Source organism: Petromyzon marinus, unplaced genomic scaffold (assembly GCF_048934315.1).
Source record: "Petromyzon marinus isolate PM22_M1 ecotype Great Lakes invasive population unplaced genomic scaffold, UKy_Petmar_22M1.pri1.0 PM_G_Scaffold_102, whole genome shotgun sequence".
Classification (NCBI taxonomy): Eukaryota; Metazoa; Chordata; class Hyperoartia; order Petromyzontiformes; family Petromyzontidae; genus Petromyzon; species Petromyzon marinus.
Window position 1 is genome coordinate 337,548 of NW_027422654.1, and position 20,383 is coordinate 357,930.

Below are 20,383 nucleotides of genomic sequence, written 5' to 3' on the forward strand. Positions count from 1 at the left end.
TAGTATATAGTGTAATGTATAGTGTAGTATATAGTGTAGTATACAGTGTAGTGTACAGTGTAGTGTATAGTGTAGTGTATAGTGTAGTGTATAGTGTAGTGTATAGTATAGTGTAGTGTATAGTGTAGTGTATAGTGTAGTGTATAGTAGTGTATAGTGTAGTGTATAGTGTAGTGTATAGTGTAGCGTATAGTGTAGTGCATAGTGTATAGTATAGTGTAGTGTATAGTATAGTGTAGTGTATAGTGTAGTGTATAGTGTAGTGTATAGTAGTGTATAGTGTAGTGTATAGTGTAGTATATAGTGTAGTGTATAGTGTAGCGTATAGTGTAATGTATAGTGTAGTGTATAGTGTAATGTATAGTAGTGTATAGTGTAGTGTATAGTGTAGCGTATAGTGTAGTGTATAGTGTAATGTATAGTGTAGTGTATAGAGTAGTGTATAGTGTAGTGTATAGTGTAGTGTAGTACACTAGCACATCACACTGGTGGGTTAGCGAGCCAAGCAACAACATTTGCACTCTGGATACCGTGACATTTCCCCAGCAATCACAACAACCAGCTTCGTCAGGCGACAGCGATCTAACCCGGACGATATCGGCTCGCCGAAAACCAACAGCATCAAACTACGAAAGTGCCGCGGCATCGCGGGAGTGGCCGATGAAACTGGCCGGGCTCGGGGAGAAATAAAAAACTGAGACGCTGACGTGGCGCACGAAGGCTCACGGCGTTGTACGCGCCATCGTGACGCCGCCTGTCGCCCCGACAAAACAATATAATATAAACACGCGGAACTCCCTCGGTGCCGGACGTCGTGACGGACCGTGCCAATGTCGCCGCTCGTTGACCCCCGGCCACGCGAGGGAGAATTTAAATTCTCCCCCCACCCCCCACCCCCCTCTCCCTGGCTCCCTGGCACGACGCCCAGTCGCCTCCCGTCCAGCGGCACACCAACGCCGGGGGAAAGCGCTGGGAGGTGAGAGACCGTCGCGAAGACTAAAATAAAATAACAAAAACACTGCGTCCGGTTTACGGAGAGCTCTTTCGTAAAACAAATTCCCACCCCCACCCCACCCAAAAAAAAAAAGTTAAAAGCCAAACTCGGGGCACCGATTGTAACCGGCACGAGGCAAATATCCCCCAATGCTGAAAAACATCGCTCAGTTGGGATCAAACAACAACAACAACAATTCTTCTTGGTTCTTTCGGGGGGGGGGGGGGGTTCACCCGCTCGCGAAGCGACAATCCCCGGCGTTGCCGCCGGCAACCACGGCAAGGTGGGGCACGGCAAGGTGGAGCACGGCAAGGTGCAGCACGGCAAGGTGGAGCACGGCAAGGTGGAGCACTCTCGCTCCCCCACCCCCCCGCCCCACCCCGAGCCGCTTCTCAAAAATCTTCCTTCCACTCCTCGTCGTCATCTTCGTCTGTGAAAACCTGCGCGGGTCGGAATAAATTAGAAAGACGGTGACCGACCCCACCCCCCACCCACCCACTGGGGTGGCCAGAAGCAGATCGCTCACTCAGCCTAAGCAGGAGCATCGGTGATGTGGGCGGACACTCACTCGCCGCTCGCTCACCGCTCGCTCACCGCTCGCTCGCCACCCACCCCTCCTCACCGTGTAGTCGTAGCTGCCAGCTCCGCTGTCTTGGTGCTGAGGCTGCGGTGGCAACTCGTGCAGCTCCATATCCGCCGTGTTGCCACTCTCTAGCGTTAGCAACTACACACGGAGCATCCCCACAACACGCACAGTGTGTGGTGAGTCTGTGGGTCTCTGTGTGGTGAGTCTGTGGGTCTCTGTGTGGTGAGTCTATGGGTCTCTGTGTGGTGAGTCTGTGGGTCTCTGTGTGGCGAGTCTGTGGGTCTCTGTGTGGTGAGTCTGTGGGTCTCTGTGTTGTGAGTCTGTGGGTCTCTGTGTGGTGAGTCTGTGGGTCTCTGTGTGGTGAGTCTATGGGTCTCTGTGTGGTGAGTCTGTGGGTCTCTGTGTGGTGAGTCTGTGGGTGTCTGTGTGGTGAGTCTGTGGGTGTCTGTGTGGTGAGTCTGTGGGTCTGTGTGGTGAGTCTGTGGGTCTCTGTGTGGTGAGTCTGTGGGTGTCTGTGTGGTGAGTCTGTGGGTGTCTGTGTGGTGAGTCTGTGGGTCTGTGTGGTGAGTCTGTGGGTGTCTGTGTGGTGAGTCTATGGGTCTCTGTGTTGTGAGTCTATGCGTCTCTGTGTGGTGAGTCTATGGGTCTCTGTGTGGTGAGTCTATGGGTCTCTGTGTGGTGAGTCTATGGGTCTCTGTGTGGTGAGTCTATGGGTCTCTGTGTGGTGAGTCTGTGGGTCTGTGTGGTGAGTCTGTGGGTCTCTGTGTGGTGAGTCTGTGGGTGTCTGTGTGGTGAGTCTGTGGGTGTCTGTGTGGTGAGTCTGTGGGTCTGTGTGGTGAGTCTGTGGGTGTCTGTGTGGTGAGTCTATGGGTCTCTGTGTTGTGAGTCTATGCGTCTCTGTGTGGTGAGTCTATGGGTCTCTGTGTGGTGAGTCTATGGGTCTCTGTGTGGTGAGTCTATGGGTCTCTGTGTGGTGAGTCTATGGGTCTCTGTGTGGTGAGTCTGTGGGTCTCTGTGTGGTGAGTCTGTGGGTATTATTTTGGCAATCGTCATCAGGAGGAGAAACGAGGGGTAAGAAAGCTGCTGAGCAGGCAGCAGGCTGTTTTAAAGTTTTAAAGTTGGGTGTAGCCCAAGGGTCATAAACGAAGTGGGCACAACTTTACCGAAAGACCCAAAGAAAATGAATTCCTGCAGTCACAAAAGCTTTAGGTCGAGTCTAAGTGTGTCTCTATATATACACTACACTATACACTACACTAGTATAGACTACACTATACACTACACTATACACTACACTACACACTAAACTATACACTACACTACACACTACACTATACACTACTATACACTACACTATACACTACACTATACACTACACTACACACTACACTATACACTACACACTACACTACACACTACACTATACACTACACTATACACCCCTCTGTGTCCTGGCGGTGTGCCACTCACATAGCCACGGTCGCCCTCCGCGTTTCTCCGCGGTGCCTTGGGGAGAGTGTGGGAATCCTCCCTGCACGCATGTGGGTAGTGAGGGGGTAGTGGGGGGGGTGGTGGGGGGGGGCACAGCGGCAGGTCGTCACAAAGATGACCCCGCGGGCACCGCCGACGTCCGCCCCACGTCCGAGAGAAGTGAGCGACTCACGTGGGGCCCCAGGGCTCCTGCCAATGCTGCTGCTGCCGGCGGCGTCGGCGGCGGTAGAGCAGCAGCAGCAGCAGCAGCGTGGCCACCAGGGCGAGGGACACGGCGAGGATCGCGGCCGGAGCGGCCCAGCTGGCCCGGCCCGCCGCCGCCGCCTTCTCTGCGTGGCACAACAACAATCCCCCGCGTGGCGTCAGCGTGCCGCCGTAGCACGACGACGACAACCGCCGCGATGACCACACGCGCCAGGCTAGGTGCGCTTTGAGGCTCGTGCCGCTCGCACCCGGGCGTTGCGGGTCGAGGGAGCGAGACAAAGGGACGGACGGAGACAAAATTCCCCCGTGAAGGCCCCGGCGGACTGTCGGGGCGGGTGCCGTTAGCGAGTATCAGCAGCTGTGAAGGCCGTGATTGTGACAAACGAGGGGATGGGTGGCCAGAACAGGGACACACACACGGACACGTACCAACAACAACCGCCATTCGCCACTAAGTGGCGGTGACATCACCACGACGCTTGTGCCAGGCTATGTGCACCCTGAGGCCACGTGAAGTGTCGAACGCCCGCTGGCAGGAGGTCACGGGGCAGACCCAGGTGCCACGGGTCGACTGACTGAGATGACTGGCTGATGCACCACCTGTGCCCCCTACTGTGGCAACCTTCTGTGCTTTAGCCACCCGGCGCTCCGCTCGTTGTTGTGAGCGTCGCTCCTCCGCCCTCCGTTGTTGTTGGAGGGCGACTGCCTCCAACTGCTTAGTAGCGTCCTTCACGAGCCTCCTCCACAGAGGCCGATCTTGACACCGCTGGTACCAGTCATCGGCAAGTCCACTCAGCTCCACGTCCTCCTGTACCACATCACTCCATCTCTTCTCTAGCCCGTGCCGCGCCCGTTTAGCCCCCTCGATCCGGCCAAACAAAAGCTGATTCGGCATGCAGTGGCTGGGCATGCGGGCTACATGGCCCAGCCAACACAGCCTTGCCTGCCGGAGGAGCTCACCGATGGGACTTTGTCCAGATCTTTCAAGGATTTGTGAGCTCCTCACACAATCCAGCCTGGTTAAACCCAGGATGGATTGTAGGCAGGCCAGCCTAAATGTTTCTAACCGGCGAAGATGTTCCATTAGGGGGGTCCACGTTTCGCAAGTGTAGGGAAGGGAGGGAATGACCGTGGCCGAGAAGACCTGAAGCTTAGTGCGGAGCGACAGACCAGGTAGCTTCCACACAGCGTTACGCAACCGATGAAAAGATATTGCCGCTCGACTGATTCGGAGACCTCTGCTGTTAAACTGGAGCCAGTCATAAGCACACTGCCCAGGTATGGGAAACTCTCCACTCTCTCCACAACTGCCCCATCACTGCCCCATCACCGATTTGGAGTTGTGGGGGTGGAGTGTCCGATGGTACAAAATACCCAGGCAGGTGCTTAGTTTTGGTGGGGCTGATGGTAAGGCCCCACCTCTTAGTGGCACGCTCCAGTCTCAGCAGCAGCATCTCCAACTCCTCTTCTGAATGAGCAGCTATTACCAAATCATCAGCATACATAACGTGGTTGAGCAATAGGGAGCCATCCCTTGACCGCACCCGGGCATCGACCAGCCTCCCATCATATCTGTACCATATGGAGATTCCCCCGGTACAGCTATTGAAGGCTTCACGAACTACGTGGTTAAAATAGATGTTAAATAATGTGGGAGCCAGAGGACATCCCTGTCGCACCCGAAGGTGTACAGGGAATGACTCTGACTCCCGGCCACGTAGTTTTACCCGGGCCCGCTCACCATCATGAAGGTCCTTAATGATCATGAGCAGAGATTCAGGTACTCCAAAAGCACAAAAAACAACCCAGAGCCCAGGCCTACTGATGGTATCATAGGCCTTGACCAGGTCAATAAAGCAGAGATGTAGGTCTTGTTGGAATTCCCTACACCTCTGCTGTAGCAGACGGACAGAAAATATGGCATCTGTGCAGGACCGCCCTTTCTTGAAACCGCATTGGGGCTCCGCAAGCCTCTCCTCAGCGTGCCTGGCAAGGCGATGTTGAATAATCCTTGCCAGGACCTTTCCCGGCACACTGAGGAGTGAGATGCCCCTGTAGTTGTTACAGTCTGTTGTTGTTACAGTCTTAAAAAGGGGGACCACCAGGGCATCCTTCCAATCCTGCGGAACCCGTCCAGTGGTCCAGACAGTTGTTATGATGTCATATAGGGCAGTCTGTGCACAAACGCCGCCCTCCCTCAGCATTTCGCTTAGGAGATCATCTCTGCCCGCTGCCTTTCCTAGTCTCAGACTCCGGATCGCCTTCAGTACTTCCTCAACAGATGGCACCTCAGGCAGCCACTCACAGGGGGTGACTTCTTCCAATATTTGAGGCACCGCAGCCTCAGCAGGGTCATCCTCGCTTTGTGCCACGATGTTTTCCTGGCTGAGGGATTTTCCCTCCCCCAGGACCTCACAGAAATGCTCAGCAAATCTGCAAACCTGTTCCTGGGGGTCGGAGATTGGGTCACCGTTTTTTCCCCTAATGATGGTAATAGGTGTGGCGCTGCAGATTACTTTTTTGATGGAGTTAAATAGAGATTTGTGATCATGGGCCACTGAGGCAGACTCATCTCCTCAGCAACCCGCGACCACCACCCATCCTTGCAGCGCCTCACGGCTCTCCGAACCTCCGAGCGAAGGCTGCGGTAAGCCTCCTCATTCTCTGACGTGGGATTCTGTAGCCGATGACAGTGGACCTGTCGCTTTTTCTCGACCATCCTGAAAACCTCCTCTGTCAGCCAGGGTCTCTGGGGAGGTCTGGACCGCGTACCCAAAGCAGCCATTGCAGCTGCATGAGTCACAGTCCTAAACCTCGCCCATTTACCCTCGACATCAGGAGGAGTCGGGGACGATGCCAATCCCAGCCGCCAGCGATGATGAAATTCTCGCTTGCAACTTTCATCAGATAAGTGAGACCAGGCCACTTTAGGTTGGAATGGAGTCCTGGGTGTACACCCACCACCAGAGTGGAAGAATGGCAGGCGCATCTTACATATGACTAGTCGATGGGCAGAGGGCAGGTCAGCTTCACGGTCGGTCCTGGTGTCAAGGACATGGGATCGCATCCGCTGGTCCGTCACTATGTAGTCCAGCAGATGTTCTTTCTTGGACCCGGCATGCATCCATGATGTTGTGTGGATGTGCCGATGCCGGAACAACGTGTTGGTAATTACAAGCCCATGGGCTGCACAAAAATCTAGCAGCCTCCTACCGTTGTTATTGAGCTGATCTGGCCCATGCCCTCCAATCACTCCAGACCAGGTGAAGTATCATGACCAACTCAGGCATTGAAGTCACCCAACATGATGACTCTATCCCGAGGGGCCACTTTAGCCAGCACCTGTGACAGGTCATAGATGGCATCTGACTCATCGGCTTTGCCTGCATCCCTCCACGGATGTTCATCTTCGGTGGGGGCATAAGTAACCACGACCACCATTCCTTGTCTCCGGTTGATGGGAAGGCGAGCCCAAAGTAGCCTGGGGCTTACAGCTTCCCACACCTCACCGCCACGCTCCCACGCCCCCTTCATTCTTTTGTTCAAAAGAAGAGCCACACCCTGTTGTTTGGCAGTCTGCTGCCCCGAGTAGAGGACTGTCCACCCCTCATGGTGGCAGGAGCCAGAGCCGGTCCACCGGACCTCCTGAATGCCACATAGATCCAGGCGGTACCGGTCCAGCTCCCGACAGAGGAGTGGCAGCCTCTCCTCCGCAGTGAGCGTTCGAACATTCCACGTGGCTACCCGTAGTGGTTTTTCGTTGTTTCTGGAGGAGCCCCGAGGGTAGATATTCAATCTCCTGGCTCCGCCAATTGGGGTTTGGGCAGGAGACGTCATAGACGCCTGGCCCCCCGGGGCCTCCGGCACAAGCTTATTAGTTATATACTTAATTCGCGGTTTAGTGGTAATTAATAGAAGGTGGAGGGGTTACCAGCCCCTCGCACCTGTCCAGAGCCCCCGTTTAGCCCCTGTGGTGGACACATATGCCATGAGGGGAGGAGCCAATCACAATTGGACCTCCCCCCACAGCACTGTCCACGACAGAGTTGCCCGTCCGGCACCGCGAGGAGGTAGGGGGTTGTTTTGCCGGACACGCACGCACACACACACGCACATGGACACACACACGCACACACACACGCACACACAAAGATCCCCCGTATAGCCTTAACAGACTGTAGGGGCAAGTGCTGTTAGCGAGCACCTATGAAGGCCGGAACGGTACACGAGGGGGTGGGTGGCCAGCACCATGCCCGACCGCCTTTGTCTCCCTAGTGGCAATGTTTACACACCACACCAAGTACTCATTTGAGGCTGAGTCGACCTAGGGGAGGCCCGGGACCGGTTCAGATAATCGTCACTGGTGTTGGCCGTGAGCGAGAATCGAACCCGAGTCGCCAGGTTCATAGCGCAGCGCGCTAACCGCTACACTACCGCTCCCCACGCACACACACACGCACACACACACGCACACGGACAGACATGCATGCACACGCACTCGGACAGACACGCACTAACACACATGCATGCACGCACACACGTACATGGACACACACGCATGCAACATTCAGAGATGCAAACAAACCTGTTCGTGTGTCCAGTTGCCTGTTCGGACCGAAAGTTGTGAGTTCAACCGGCGTGCAACAGACGGCGGTGGTGGCGTCTACATCGGTAGAACGTGAAGATCCAGTGTCATTTACATCTGTAGAACGTGAAGAACCAGTGGCATCTACATCTGTAGAACGTGAAGAACCAGTGGCATCTACATCTCCAGAAGGTGAAGAACCAGTGGCATCTACATCTCCAGAAGGTGAAGAACCAGTGGCATCTACATCTGCAAAACGAGAAGAACCAGTGACATTAACATCAACAGAATACGAAAAACCAGTGACATGTACATCTGCAGAACATAAAGAACCAGTGGCATATACATTTGCAGAACGTGAAGAACCAGTGGCATCTACATCAATAGAATGTGAAGCACCAGTGGCATCTACATCTGCAGAACGTGAAGAACCAGTGGCATCTACATCTGTAGAACTTGAAGAACCAGTGCCATCTACATCTGTAGAACGTGAAGAACCAGTGGCATCTACATCTGTAGAACGTGAAGAACCAGTGGCATCTACATCTGCAGAACGTGAAGAACCAGTGGCATCTACATCTGCAGAACGTGAAGATCCAGTGTCATTTACATCTGCAGAACGTGAAGAACCAGTGGCATCTACATTGCAGAACGTGAAGAACCAGTGGCATCTACATCTGCAGAGCGTGAAGAACCAGCGGCATCTACATCTGCAGAACGTGAAGAATCAGTGGCATGTACATCTGCAGAGCATGAAGAACCAGCAGCATCTACATCTGCTGAACGTGAAGAACCAGTGGCATCTACATCTGCAGAGCGTGAAGAACCAGCGGCATCTACATCTGTAGAACGTGAAGAACCAGTGGCATCTACATCTGCAGAACGTGAAGAACCAGTGGCATCTACATCTGCAGAACGTGAAGAACCAGTGGCATCTACATCTGCAGAAGATAATGAGCTTTGGGTCTCTGTGTGAGTCTATGGGTCTCTGTCTGAGAAGTCTATGGGTGTCTGTGTGAGTAGTCTATGGGTGTCTGTGTGATGAGTCTATGGGTTTCTGTGTGAGTAGTCTATGGGTCCCTGTGTGAGTCTATGGGTCTCTGTGTGAGTAGTCTATGGGTCTATTGGGTAAAGTCACGTAGGTAAAAAATAAAATAACAAAAATCACGACGTTTCGGCCACAACACAAGCGGCCTTCATCAGGTGAAGGGACGAGACTATCTGGAGGACAGCGCTGGAGTGAAAAAAAGCCACGCTCAGATCACGACCTTTAAGCTGTGTGAGAAGAAAAAGGCCAAGTGCCTTGACAAAGGAATTAGCATAGAATTTAGCATTGAAATGGCTTATTGAAATAGCGAAGTTAAAGTATACACATCTGCAGAGGCACCCCTTGACAAAGGAATTAGCATAGAATTTAGCAATGAAATAGCTGAGTGATTAGCTTGTAACTGGTCACAGAAATAGCTATGTTAAAGTCAGAGCATATACATTCACCGAGGCACCTAGTACAAATCAAACAGGAGAATTTAGCGAAACACAACCACGCTCAGACCGCGGACCTTTAAACTGTGTGCGAGCAAACAAGGTGTCCTGACAAAGAAATTAGCATAAAAATTAGTATTTGATTGGCCGATTTTAGAAAAGAGGTGGTGTACGTGCCGGTGGACTTGCCGTTTGGCGCGGGGGGGGGGAGGGGGAATTTACCTATTGATGGTGTGAAAAGGGAATTTATAAGAGCTGCGAAAGTTTGGGGTACCACTACTTGAAAAAATATACTGTACCATTGAAATTAGTTTAATGTTTAGTTCGATTTAGAACATCTTTCCAATGGTTGTTTTTTGTTTGTTATTTAATTTTTTACCTACGTGACTTTACCCAATAGAACCAAAGAGTATGGATCCTAGCAGTCACGAAAGCTTTAAATCTAGAATAGTCTATGAGTGTCTGTGTGATGAGTCTATGGGTGTCTGTGTGAGTCTATGGGTGTATGTGTGAGTAGTCTATGGGTCTCTGTGTGAGTAGTCTATGGGTGTCTGTGTGAGTAGTCTATGGGTGTCTGTGTGAGTAGTCTATGGGTGTCTGTGTGAGTAGTCTATGGGTGTCTGTGTGATGAGTCTATGGGTGTCTGTGTGAGTAGTCTATGGGTCTCTGCGTGAGTAGTCTATGGGTCTCTGTGTGAATCTATGGGTCTCTGTGTGATGAGTCTATGGGTCTGTGTGAGTAGTCTATGGGTCTCTGTGTGATGAGTCTATGGGTCTCTGCGTGATGAGTCTATGGGTCTCTGCGTGGGGCAGTGCCAATCCTCACCGATGACAGAGAGGCTGACCCTCCCCTCGTAGTTGCCGTGGGGGAAGGTGGCCACGTGGCAGAGGAAGAGGCCCCCGTCGCCAGCCTGCACGTCCAGCAGCTCCAGCGAGACGTCGCCGGGAGGCACCCCAACGCGGAACCGCAGTCGGCCCGCGAGGGACGAGTTGGTGTACGCCGTGCCGTGCAGCGGGCTGAGCGCGGCCAAATTGGCCCCCGCCCAGACGTCGTCACGGGAGGCCTTCAGCCAGTTGGCCTGCACCACCACCACGGCCGCTCCCCACAGGACGCAGCGCAGCAGCGCCACCTTCTGGCCGACCACCGCCGTGACCTGGCCGTCCGTGTCGACACCCACACGAGGGGCTGGGTGGGAAGACCACGCAGAGACCCATAGACTACTCATAGAGACCCATAGACTACGCATAGAGACCCATAGACTACTCATAGAGACCCATAAACTACTCACACAGACACCCATAGACTACTCACAAAGACCCATAGACTACTCACACAAAGACCCATAGACTACTCACACAGAGACCCATAGACTACTCGCACAGAGACCCATAGACTACTCGCATAGAGACCCATAGACTACTCACACAGAGACCCATAGACTACTCACACAGAGACCCATAGACTTCTCACGCAGAGACCCAAAGACTACTCACACAGAGACCCATAGACTACTCACACAGAGACCCATAGACTTCTCACGCAGAGACCCAAAGACTACTCATAGAGACCCATAGACCACTCACACAGAGACCCATAGACTAGTCACACAGAGACCCATAGACTACTCATGCAGAGACCCATAGACTACTCACGCAGAGACCCATAAACTACTCATAGAGACCCACAGACTACTCACACAGAGACCCATAGACTACTCACACAGAGACCCATAGACTACTCACGCAGAGACCCATAGACTACTCACGCAGAGACCCATAGATTACTCACGCAGAGACCCATAGACTACTCATAGAGACCCATAGACTACTCACACAGAGACCCATAGACTACTCATAGAGACCCATAGACTACTCACACAGAGACCCATAGACTACTCACGCAGAGACCCATAGACTACTCACGCAGAGACCCATAGATTACTCACGCAGAGACCCATAGACCACTCATAGGGATCCACAAGACTACTCACACAGAGACCCACTTCACACGCACAAAAATACCTCTCACTCATTCACTCAGCCACCCACTCACCCACGGTGCTGTGTGGTGGAGGGACGGAGACACACGACAGTGGAGACCACTCCCCTGCCTTCCACCGTGGCAAGTCGGCTACCATTCTCACGCGGACGCAGTACTCATCCTCCCGTCCCGGCAGAAGCATCATTTGGTGTTGGTACCGGCATCCGATGAAGCGCTCCTGGCAGTAAGCATCATCATCATCATCAGTAGTAGCAGCAGTAGTAGTAGCAGCAACAGCATCATCATCAGTAGTAGTAGCATCATCAGTAGTAGTGTCATTGGTAGTATCATCATCATCAGTAGCAGCATCACCACCCACCCACCCAACCACACACATCTCCCGCCACAACCTCCCGACCCCTGTCACAACTCCGGCAACCTCTCACCGTGCGTCGAACACCGCCTCTTGTCGAGATGTCAACCTGATGGTGGAACTCCACGTCGTGGGACACCAGCGTCCTCAACCCACGCCCAACGGAGACCAACAACGACAGCTTCCACACCTCCGGCTCTCCGTCAACCGCCGCCTCCAACTCCCCAGCCTCCCCAGGACCACCGTCGTCGAGGTTGTCGCCATCGACCTCGACGTCGTCGTCACGGCGGTCATCATCACCGCCGTTATGGCCATCGTCATCACCGCCGTCACGGTCATCGTCATCACCGCCGTCACGGCCATCATCGTCGTCGTCACGGCCATCGTCATCACCGCCGTCACGGCCATCGTCATCACCGTCGTCACGGCCATCGTCATCACCGCCGTCACGGCCATCGTCATCACCGCCGTCACGGTCATCATCGTCGTCGTCATGGCCATTGTCATCACCGCCGTCACGGCCATCGTCATCACCGCCGTCACGGTCATCATCGTCGTCGTCATGGCCATCGTCATCACCGCCGTCACGGCCAGTGTCATCACCGCCGTCACGGCCATCATCGTCGCCGTCACGGCCATCGTCATCACCGCCGTCACGGCCATTGTCATCACCGCCGTCACGGCGGTCGTCATCGTCGTCGTCACGGACATCGTCATCGTCGTCGAAGTCGTCGCCATCGACCTCAACGTTATAGTCACGGCGGTCATCATCACCGGCGTCATGGACATCGTCATCGTCGTTGTCTTCATCGTCACCCACAACACCGCACTCCTCATCCTCCTCCTCCTCCTCACCATCGCCCTCCTCCTCCTTCCCCAGCGTCAGTTTGTCGAGCCTCAGGGTGAACGACGGAGCGCTGAGCACAGCTGAGACACGGGAGAGGGGGGGTCATGGCGAGGGATGTTTGTGTGATCTCCCCCTGTCCTACAGAGTGTGTGGAGTTTGTGTGATCTCCCCCTGTCCTACAGAGTGAGTGAGTGGAGTTTGTGTGATCTCCCCCTGTTCTACAGAGTGAGTGGAGTTTGTGTGATCTCCCCCTGTCCTACAGAGTGAGTGTGAGTGGAGTTTGTGTGATCTCCCCCTGTCCTACAGAGTGTGTGGAGTTTGTGTGATCCCCCCCTGTTCTACAGAGTGTGTGGAGTTTGTGTGATCTCCCCCTGTCCTACAGAGTGAGTGGAGTTTGTGTGATCTCCCCCTGTTCTACAGAGTGTGTGAGGGGAGTTTGTGTGATCTCCCCCTGTTCTACAGAGTAAGTGGAGTTTATGTGATCTCCCCCTGTCCTACAGAGTGTGTGGAGTTTGTGTGATCTCCCCCTGTCCTACAGAGTGAGTGGAGTTTGTGTGATCTCCCCCTGTCCTACAGAGTGAGTGGAGTTTGTGTGATCTCCCCCTGTCCTACAGAGTGTGTGAGTGGAGTTTGTGTGATCTCCCCCTGTCCTACAGTGAGTGAGTGGAGTTTGTGTGATCTCCCCCTGTTCTACAGAGTGAGTGTGTGGAGTTTGTGTGATCTCCCCCTGTTTTACAGAGTGAGTGGAGTTTGTGTGATCTCCCCCTGTCCTACAGAGTGAGTGAGTGGAGTTTGTGTGATCTCCCCCTGTCCTACAGAGTGTGTGGAGTTTGTGTGATATCCCCCTGTACTACAGAGTGAGTTGAGTTTGTGTGATCTCCCCCTGTCCTACAGAGTGAGTGAGTGGAGTTTGTGTGATCTCCCCCTGTTCTACAGAGTGAGTGGAGTTTGTGTGATCTCCCCCTGTCCTACAGAGTGAGTGTGAGTGGAGTTTGTGTGATCTCCCCCTGTCCTACAGAGTGTGTGGAGTTTGTGTGATCTCCCCCTGTTCAACAGAATGTGGGGAGTTTGTGTGATCTCCCCCTGTCCTACAGAGTGAGTGGAGTTTGTGTGATCTCCCCCTGTCCTACAGAGTGTGTGAGTGGAGTTTGTGTGATCTCCCCCTGTTCTACAGAGTGAGTGGAGTTTGTGTGATCTCCCCCTGTCCTACAGAGTGAGTGGAGTTTGTGTGATCTCCCCCTGTCCTACAGAGTGTGTGAGTGGAGTTTGTGTGATCTCCCCCTGTTCTACAGAGTGAGTGGAGTTTGTGTGATCTCCCCCTGTCCTACAGAGTGAGTGGAGTTTGTGTGATCTCCCCCTGTCCAACAGAGTGAGTGGAGTTTGTGTGATCTCCCCCTGTCCTACAGAGTGAGTGGAGTTTGTGTGATCTCCCCCTGTTCTACAGAGTGAGTGTGTGGAGTTTGTGTGATCTCCCCCTGTTTTACAGAGTGAGTGGAGTTTGTGTGATCTCCCCCTGTCCTACAGAGTGAGTGAGTGGAGTTTGTGTGATCTCCCCCTGTCCTACAGAGTGAGTGAGTGGAGTTTGTGTGATCTCCCCCTGTCCTACAGAGTGAGTGGAGTTTGTGTGATCTCCCCCTGTCCTACAGAGTGAGTGGAGTTTGTGTGATCTCCTCCTGTTCTACAGAGTGAGTGGAGTTTGTGTGATCTCCCCCTGTCCTACAGAGAGAGTGAGTGGAGTTTGTGTGATCTCTCCCTGTTCTACAGTGAGTGAGTGGAGTTTGTATGATCTGCCCCTGTTCTACAGAGTGTGTGAGTGGAGTTTGTATGATCTCCCCCTGTCCTACAGAGTGAGTGGAGTTTGTATGATCTCCCCCTGTTCTACAGAGTGAGTGGAGTTTGTGTGATCTCCCCCTGTCCTACAGAGTGAGTGGAGTTTGTGTGATCTCCTCCTGTCCTACAGAGTGTGTGAGTGGAGTTTGTGTGATCTCCCCCTGTTCTACAGAGTGAGTGGAGTTTGTGTGATCTCCCCCTGTCCTACAGAGTGCGTGGAGTTTGTGTGATCTCCCCCTGTCCTACAGAGTGAGTGGAGTTTGTATGATCTCCCCCTGTCCTACAGAGTGAGTGGAGTTTGTGTGATCTCCCCCTGTTCTACAGAGTGAGTGTGTGGAGTTTGTGTGATCTCCCCCTGTTTTACAGAGTGAGTGGAGTTTGTGTGATCTCCCCCTGTCCTACAGAGTGAGTGAGTGGAGTTTGTGTGATCTCCCCCTGTCCTACAGAGTGAGTGAGTGGAGTTTGTGTGATCTCCCCCTGTCCTACAGAGTGAGTGGAGTTTGTGTGATCTCCCCCTGTCCTACAGAGTGAGTGGAGTTTGTGTGATCTCCTCCTGTTCTACAGAGTGAGTGGAGTTTGTGTGATCTCCCCCTGTCCTACAGAGTGAGTGGAGTTTGTGTGATCTCCCCCTGTCCTACAGAGTGAGTGGAGTTTGTGTGATCTCCCCCTGTTCTACAGTGAGTGAGAGGAGTTTGTATGATCTCCCCCTGACCTACAGAGTGAGTAGAGTTTGTGTGATCTCCCCCTGTTCTACAGAAGGAGTGTGTGGAGTTTGTGTGATCTCCCCCTGTTTTACAGAGTGAGTGGAGTTTGTATGATCTCCCCCTGTCCTACAGAGTGAATGAGTGGAGTTTGTGTGATCTCCCCCTGTACTACAGAGTGAGTGAGTGGAGTTTGTGTGATCTCTCCCTGTCCTACAGAGTGAGTGGAGTTTGTGTGATCTCTCCCTGTCCGACAGAGTGTGTGAGTGGAGTTTGTTTGATCTCCCCCTGTCCTACAGAGTGAATGAGTGGAGCTTGTGTGATCTCCCCTTGTCCTACAGAGTGAGTGGAGTTTGTGTAATCTTCCCCTGTCCTACAGAGTGTGTGAGTGGAGTTTGTGTGATCTCCCCCTGTCCTACAGAGTGAGTGGAGTTTGTGTGATCTCCCCCTGTCCTACAGAGTGAGTGAGTGAGTGGAGTTTGTGTGATCTCCCCCTGTCCTACAGAGTGAGTGGAGTTTGTGTGATCTCCCCCTGTCCTACAGAGTGAGTGGAGTTTGTGTGATCTCCCCCTGTTCTACAGAGTGAGTGGAGTTTGTGTGATCTCCCCCTGTTCTACAGAGTGAGTGGAGTTTGTGTGATCTCCCCCTGTTCCACAGAGTGTGTGATTGGAGTTTGTATGATCTCCCCCTGTCCTACAGTGTGAGTGAGTGGAGTTTGTGTGATCTCCCCCTGTTCTACAGAGTGAGTGGAGTTTGTGTGATCTCCCCCTGTTCTACAGAGTGAGTGGAGTTTGTGTGATCTCCCCTTGTTCCACAGAGTGAGTTTGAGTGGAGTTTGTGTGATCTCCCTCTGTCCTACAGAGTGTGTGAGTGGAGTTTGTGTGATCTCCCCCTGTTCTACAGAGTGACTGGAGTTTGTGTGATCTCCCCCTGTACTACAGAGTGAGTGGAGTTTGTATGATCTCCCCCTGTTCTACAGATTGAGTGAGTGGAGTTTGTGTGATCTCCCCCTGTTCTACAGAGTGAGTGGAGTTTGTGTGATCTCCCCCTGTTCTACAGAGTGAGTGGAGTTTGTGTGATCTCCCCCTGTCCTACAGAGTGAGTGGAGTTTGTGTGATCTCTCCCTGTTCTACAGTGAGTGAGTGGAGTTTGTATGATCTGCCCCTGTTCTACAGAGTGTGTGAGTGGAGTTTGTATGATCTCCCCCTGTCCTACAGAGTGAGTGGAGTTTGTATGATCTCCCCCTGTCCTACAGAGTGAGTGGAGTTTGTGTGATCTCCCCCTGTTCTACAGAGTGAGTGTGTGGAGTTTGTGTGATCTCCCCCTGTTTTACAGAGTGGAGTTTGTATGATCTCCCCCTGTCCTACAGAGTGAGTGAGTGGAGTTTGTGTGATCTCCCCCTGTTCTACAGAGTGAGTGAGTGGAGTTTGTGTGATCTCTCCCTGTTCTACAGAGTGAGTGGAGTTTGTGTGATCTCCCCCTGTCCTACAGAGTGAGTGAGTGAGTGGAGTTTGTGTGATCTCCCCCTGTTCTACAGAGTGAGTGAGTGGAGTTTGTGTGATCTCCCCCTGTTCTACAGAGTGAGTGAGTGGAGTTTGTGTGATCTCCCCTGTTCTACAGTGTGAGTGGAGTTTGTGTGATCTCCCCCTGTCCTACACAGCAAGTGAGTTGAGTTTGTGTGATCTCCCCCTGTCCTACAGAGTGAGTGGAGTTTGTGTGATCTCCCCCTGTCCTACAGAGTGAGTGAGTGAGTTGAGTTTGTATGATCTCCCCCTGTCCTACAGAGTGAGTGAATGGAGTTTGTGATCTCCCCTTGTTCTACAGAGTGAGTGGAGTTTGTGTGATCTCCCCCTGTCCTACACAGCGAGTGAGTGGAGTTTGTGTGATCTCCCCCTGTCCTACAGAGTGAGTGAGTGGAGTTTGTGTGATCTCCCCCTGTTCTACAGTGTGAGTGGAGTTTGTGTGATCTCCCCCTGTCCTACACAGCGAGTGAGTGGAGTTTGTGTGATCTCCCCCTGTCCTACAGAGCGAGTGGAGTTTGTGTGATCTCCCCCTGTCCTACAGTGTGAGTGGAATTTGTGTGATCTTCCCCTGTCCTACACAGCGAGTGAGTGGAGTTTGTGTGATCTCCCCCTGTGAGCCGAAGACACACACACAGGCAGAAAAAGTCACAGACATACACAGAGACACAAACACACAGAGAGACACACACAGACAAAGATGACAAAGATCCTCCGTGTAGCCTGAAAAACACCGTTGGGGCAAGTGCTGTTAGTGAGCACCAGACAGGCACGGACAAAGAGAGACACAGAGAGAGAGACACAGAGAGAGACACACACACACAGACACAGAGAGAGACACACACACAGACACAGAGAGAGAGACACACACAAAGACACAGGCATATGTACAATCTCGTGCCACTCACTTTCCCTCAAGGGCACGACCACAAGCGCTACCCAGGGTGAGGATCGCGATGGCGAGGATGAGAAGGATAATCTCACACGGAGGAGGTAGCGGCCACCGGGATCGTCCAGCGCCGAGGAGACGTCGCACCGTGTCTCCGTTGTGGCAGCGCAGACGGTCTGCCAGCGGGCTCGTCTGAAGCTGCGCAGACAGAGACACAGGGAGGAGTGGTGAGGGTGGTGAGGAGCCAGTGGGTGAGAGAGACGTGTGTGTGTGAGTGGGTTGGTGGGTGAGTGGGTTGGTGAGTGAGTGGGTGAATGGGTGTGTGTGTGAGTGAGTGGGTTGGTGGGTGAGTGGGTTGGTGAGTGAGTGGGTTGGTGAGTGGGTGAATGGGTTGGTGAGTGAGTGGGTGATTGAGTGGGTGAGTGAGTGGGTGATTGAGTGGGTTGGTGAGTGAGTGGGTGAGGGGGTTGGTAAGTGGGTTGGTGAGTGAGTGGGTGAGTGAGTGGGTTGGTCAGTGAGTGGGTTGGTGAGTGGGTTGGTGAGTGAGTGGGTGAGTGGGTGGGTGAGTGGGTTGGTGAGTGAGTGGGTAAGTTGGTTGGTGAGTGGATGAGTGAGTGGGTTGGTGAGTGAGTGGGTGAGTGAGTGGGTTGGTGAGTGAGTGGGTTGGTGAGTGGGTTGGTGAGTGAGTGGGTGGGTCAGTGGGTTGGTGAGTGAGTGGGTAAGTTGGTTGGTGAGTGGGTGAGTGAGTGGGTTGGTGAGTGAGTGGGTGAGTGAGTGGGTTGGTGAGTGAGTGGGTTGGTGAGTGGGTTGGTGAGTGAGTGGGTGAGTGGGTGGGTGAGTGGGTTGGTGAGTGAGTGGGTAATTGGTTGGTGAGTGGGTGAGTGAGTGGGTTGGTGAGTGAGTGGGTGAGTGAGTAGGTTGGTGAGTGAGTGAGTGGGTGAGTGAGTGGGTGAGTGAGTGGGTGAGTGGGTTGGTGAGTGGGTTAGTGAGTGAGTGGGTGAGTGAGTGGGTTGGTGAGTGAGTGGCTGAGTAAGTGGGTGAGTGAATGGGTTGGTGAGTGAGTGGGTTGGTGAGTGAGTGGCTGAGTGAGTGAGTGAGCATCTCACAGTTTGCTCTGAACTGTGTATGTAACATTCAGGAACGTTGAGTTGGTCGTGGTGGTGGTGGTCGAGTTGATGGTTAAAGGATCAACAAGTGGGGGTCTATCCCCTCCATCCCCACTGGGAGCCGCTTCAACGGGGTCCCAGCAAAGGGTCGCCAGGAGGTCTCGAGACTCCAAACGAACATTCAGTGGGAACAGCGGAGCTGGGCAGATGGGGAAAAAACACTCAAGAGTGCGCTAACCACTGCACCACCACTCCTCACTCACACACACAGTGCGTTAACCACTGCACCACCACTCCCCACACACTTACACACACAGTGTGCTAACCACTGCACCACCACTCCACACACACACAGTGCGTTAACCACTGCACCACCACTCCCCACTCACACCCACACAGTGTGCTAACCACTGCACCACCACTCCCCACTCACACACACACAGTGCGCTAACCACTGCACCACCACTCCACACACACACACACAGTGCGTTAACCACTGCACCACCACTCCCCACACACACACACACAGTGCGCTAACCACTGCACCACCACTCCCCACACACTTACAGTGCGCTAACCACTGCACCACCACTCCCCACTCACACACACAGTGCGCTAACCACTGCACCACCACTCCCCACTCACACACAGTGCGCTAACCACTGCACCACCACTCCCCACACACTCACACAGTGCGCTAACCACTGCACCACCACTCCTCACTCACACACACAGTGCGCTAACCACTGCACCACCACTCCTCACACACACACTCACAGTGCGTTAACCACTGCACCACCACTCCACACACAGTGCGCTAACCACTGCACCACCACTCCCCACTCACACACACAGTGCGCTAACCATTGCACCACCACTCCCCACTCACACTGCGCTAATCACTGCACCACCACTCCCCACTCACAGTGCGCTAACCACTGCACCACCACTCCCCACACAGTGCGCTAACCACTGCACCACCACTCCCCACACAGTGCGCTAACCACTGCACGACCACTCCCCCACAATCACAACCTGGCACCCGATTTATCGACCACCTCGGGCTCTGCTCACCGTGGCTGCTGCACGTGACGAGGTGGTGGAGGAGGAGGAGAGGCAGGATGAAGGGGAAGAGTAGGCCAAGTTTGTAGAGTTTCGACATCGCCATTAACCCCACACGCAGCCACGTGGCCGCCTCACCCAAGTCACGTGCTGAGGAAATCGATTCAAGGTTTAATTAAAAACTCGGATCGATTCCTATGGGGATAACAAATGCGAATCGATAGTGGTCAAAAATGTAGCCGATGGCATCGATCCCTATTGGGACTGCATTGGAATTGACGTTGGTCGTGAGTGTACAATGGAATCGAATACATTTTCGATAACATGGAAATTGATTATGGCGATTTGTTCTAATAACATAGGAATCGATCTAGCTAGTGATTTAAAGCACATAGAATCGAATCCCATTGGGATACCTACCATGAGAATCGATTGTGTAGAAAAGGAGAGCGTTTAGAATCGATTCCTAATGAGATAACATTGTAGTCTATGAATCAGAATCAGAAAGGGTTTTATTCACCATGAAAGTTCACACCAACACGGAATTTACTTTGGCAGGATGGTGCATACATTCAACATATAGGAATCTAAAATCTTAAATAAGTTTTAAACAAATCTTACTATAATAATAAGGGTTAAAAGTCTAACTACCACCAAGGGGCTGAAGTATATAAAATTGAATAAATATCGAATATAAAATAGCTTTAAGTAATTTAAAAATAAAAAATACAAA

General features: G+C 52.8%; 1 protein-coding gene across 1 annotated transcript; it reads right to left on the minus strand.

Moving 5' to 3' along the window:
• Positions 1 to 456: 456 nt before the first annotated feature.
• LOC142908816 (uncharacterized) lies at positions 457 to 19,952 on the minus strand. Its single transcript, XM_076059443.1, has 11 exons — positions 19,663 to 19,952; positions 18,589 to 18,787; positions 17,502 to 17,680; positions 11,769 to 12,622; positions 11,395 to 11,560; positions 10,168 to 10,527; positions 7,861 to 8,109; positions 3,244 to 3,400; positions 3,051 to 3,111; positions 1,617 to 1,718; positions 457 to 1,434 (listed from the first exon to the last, which is right to left on the minus strand). The coding sequence occupies exons 1-11, from the start codon at positions 19,754 to 19,756 to the stop codon at positions 1,387 to 1,389; spliced, it is 2,469 nt and encodes an 822-aa protein (XP_075915558.1). The 5' UTR covers positions 19,757 to 19,952; the 3' UTR covers positions 457 to 1,386.
• Positions 19,953 to 20,383: the final 431 nt, after the last annotated feature.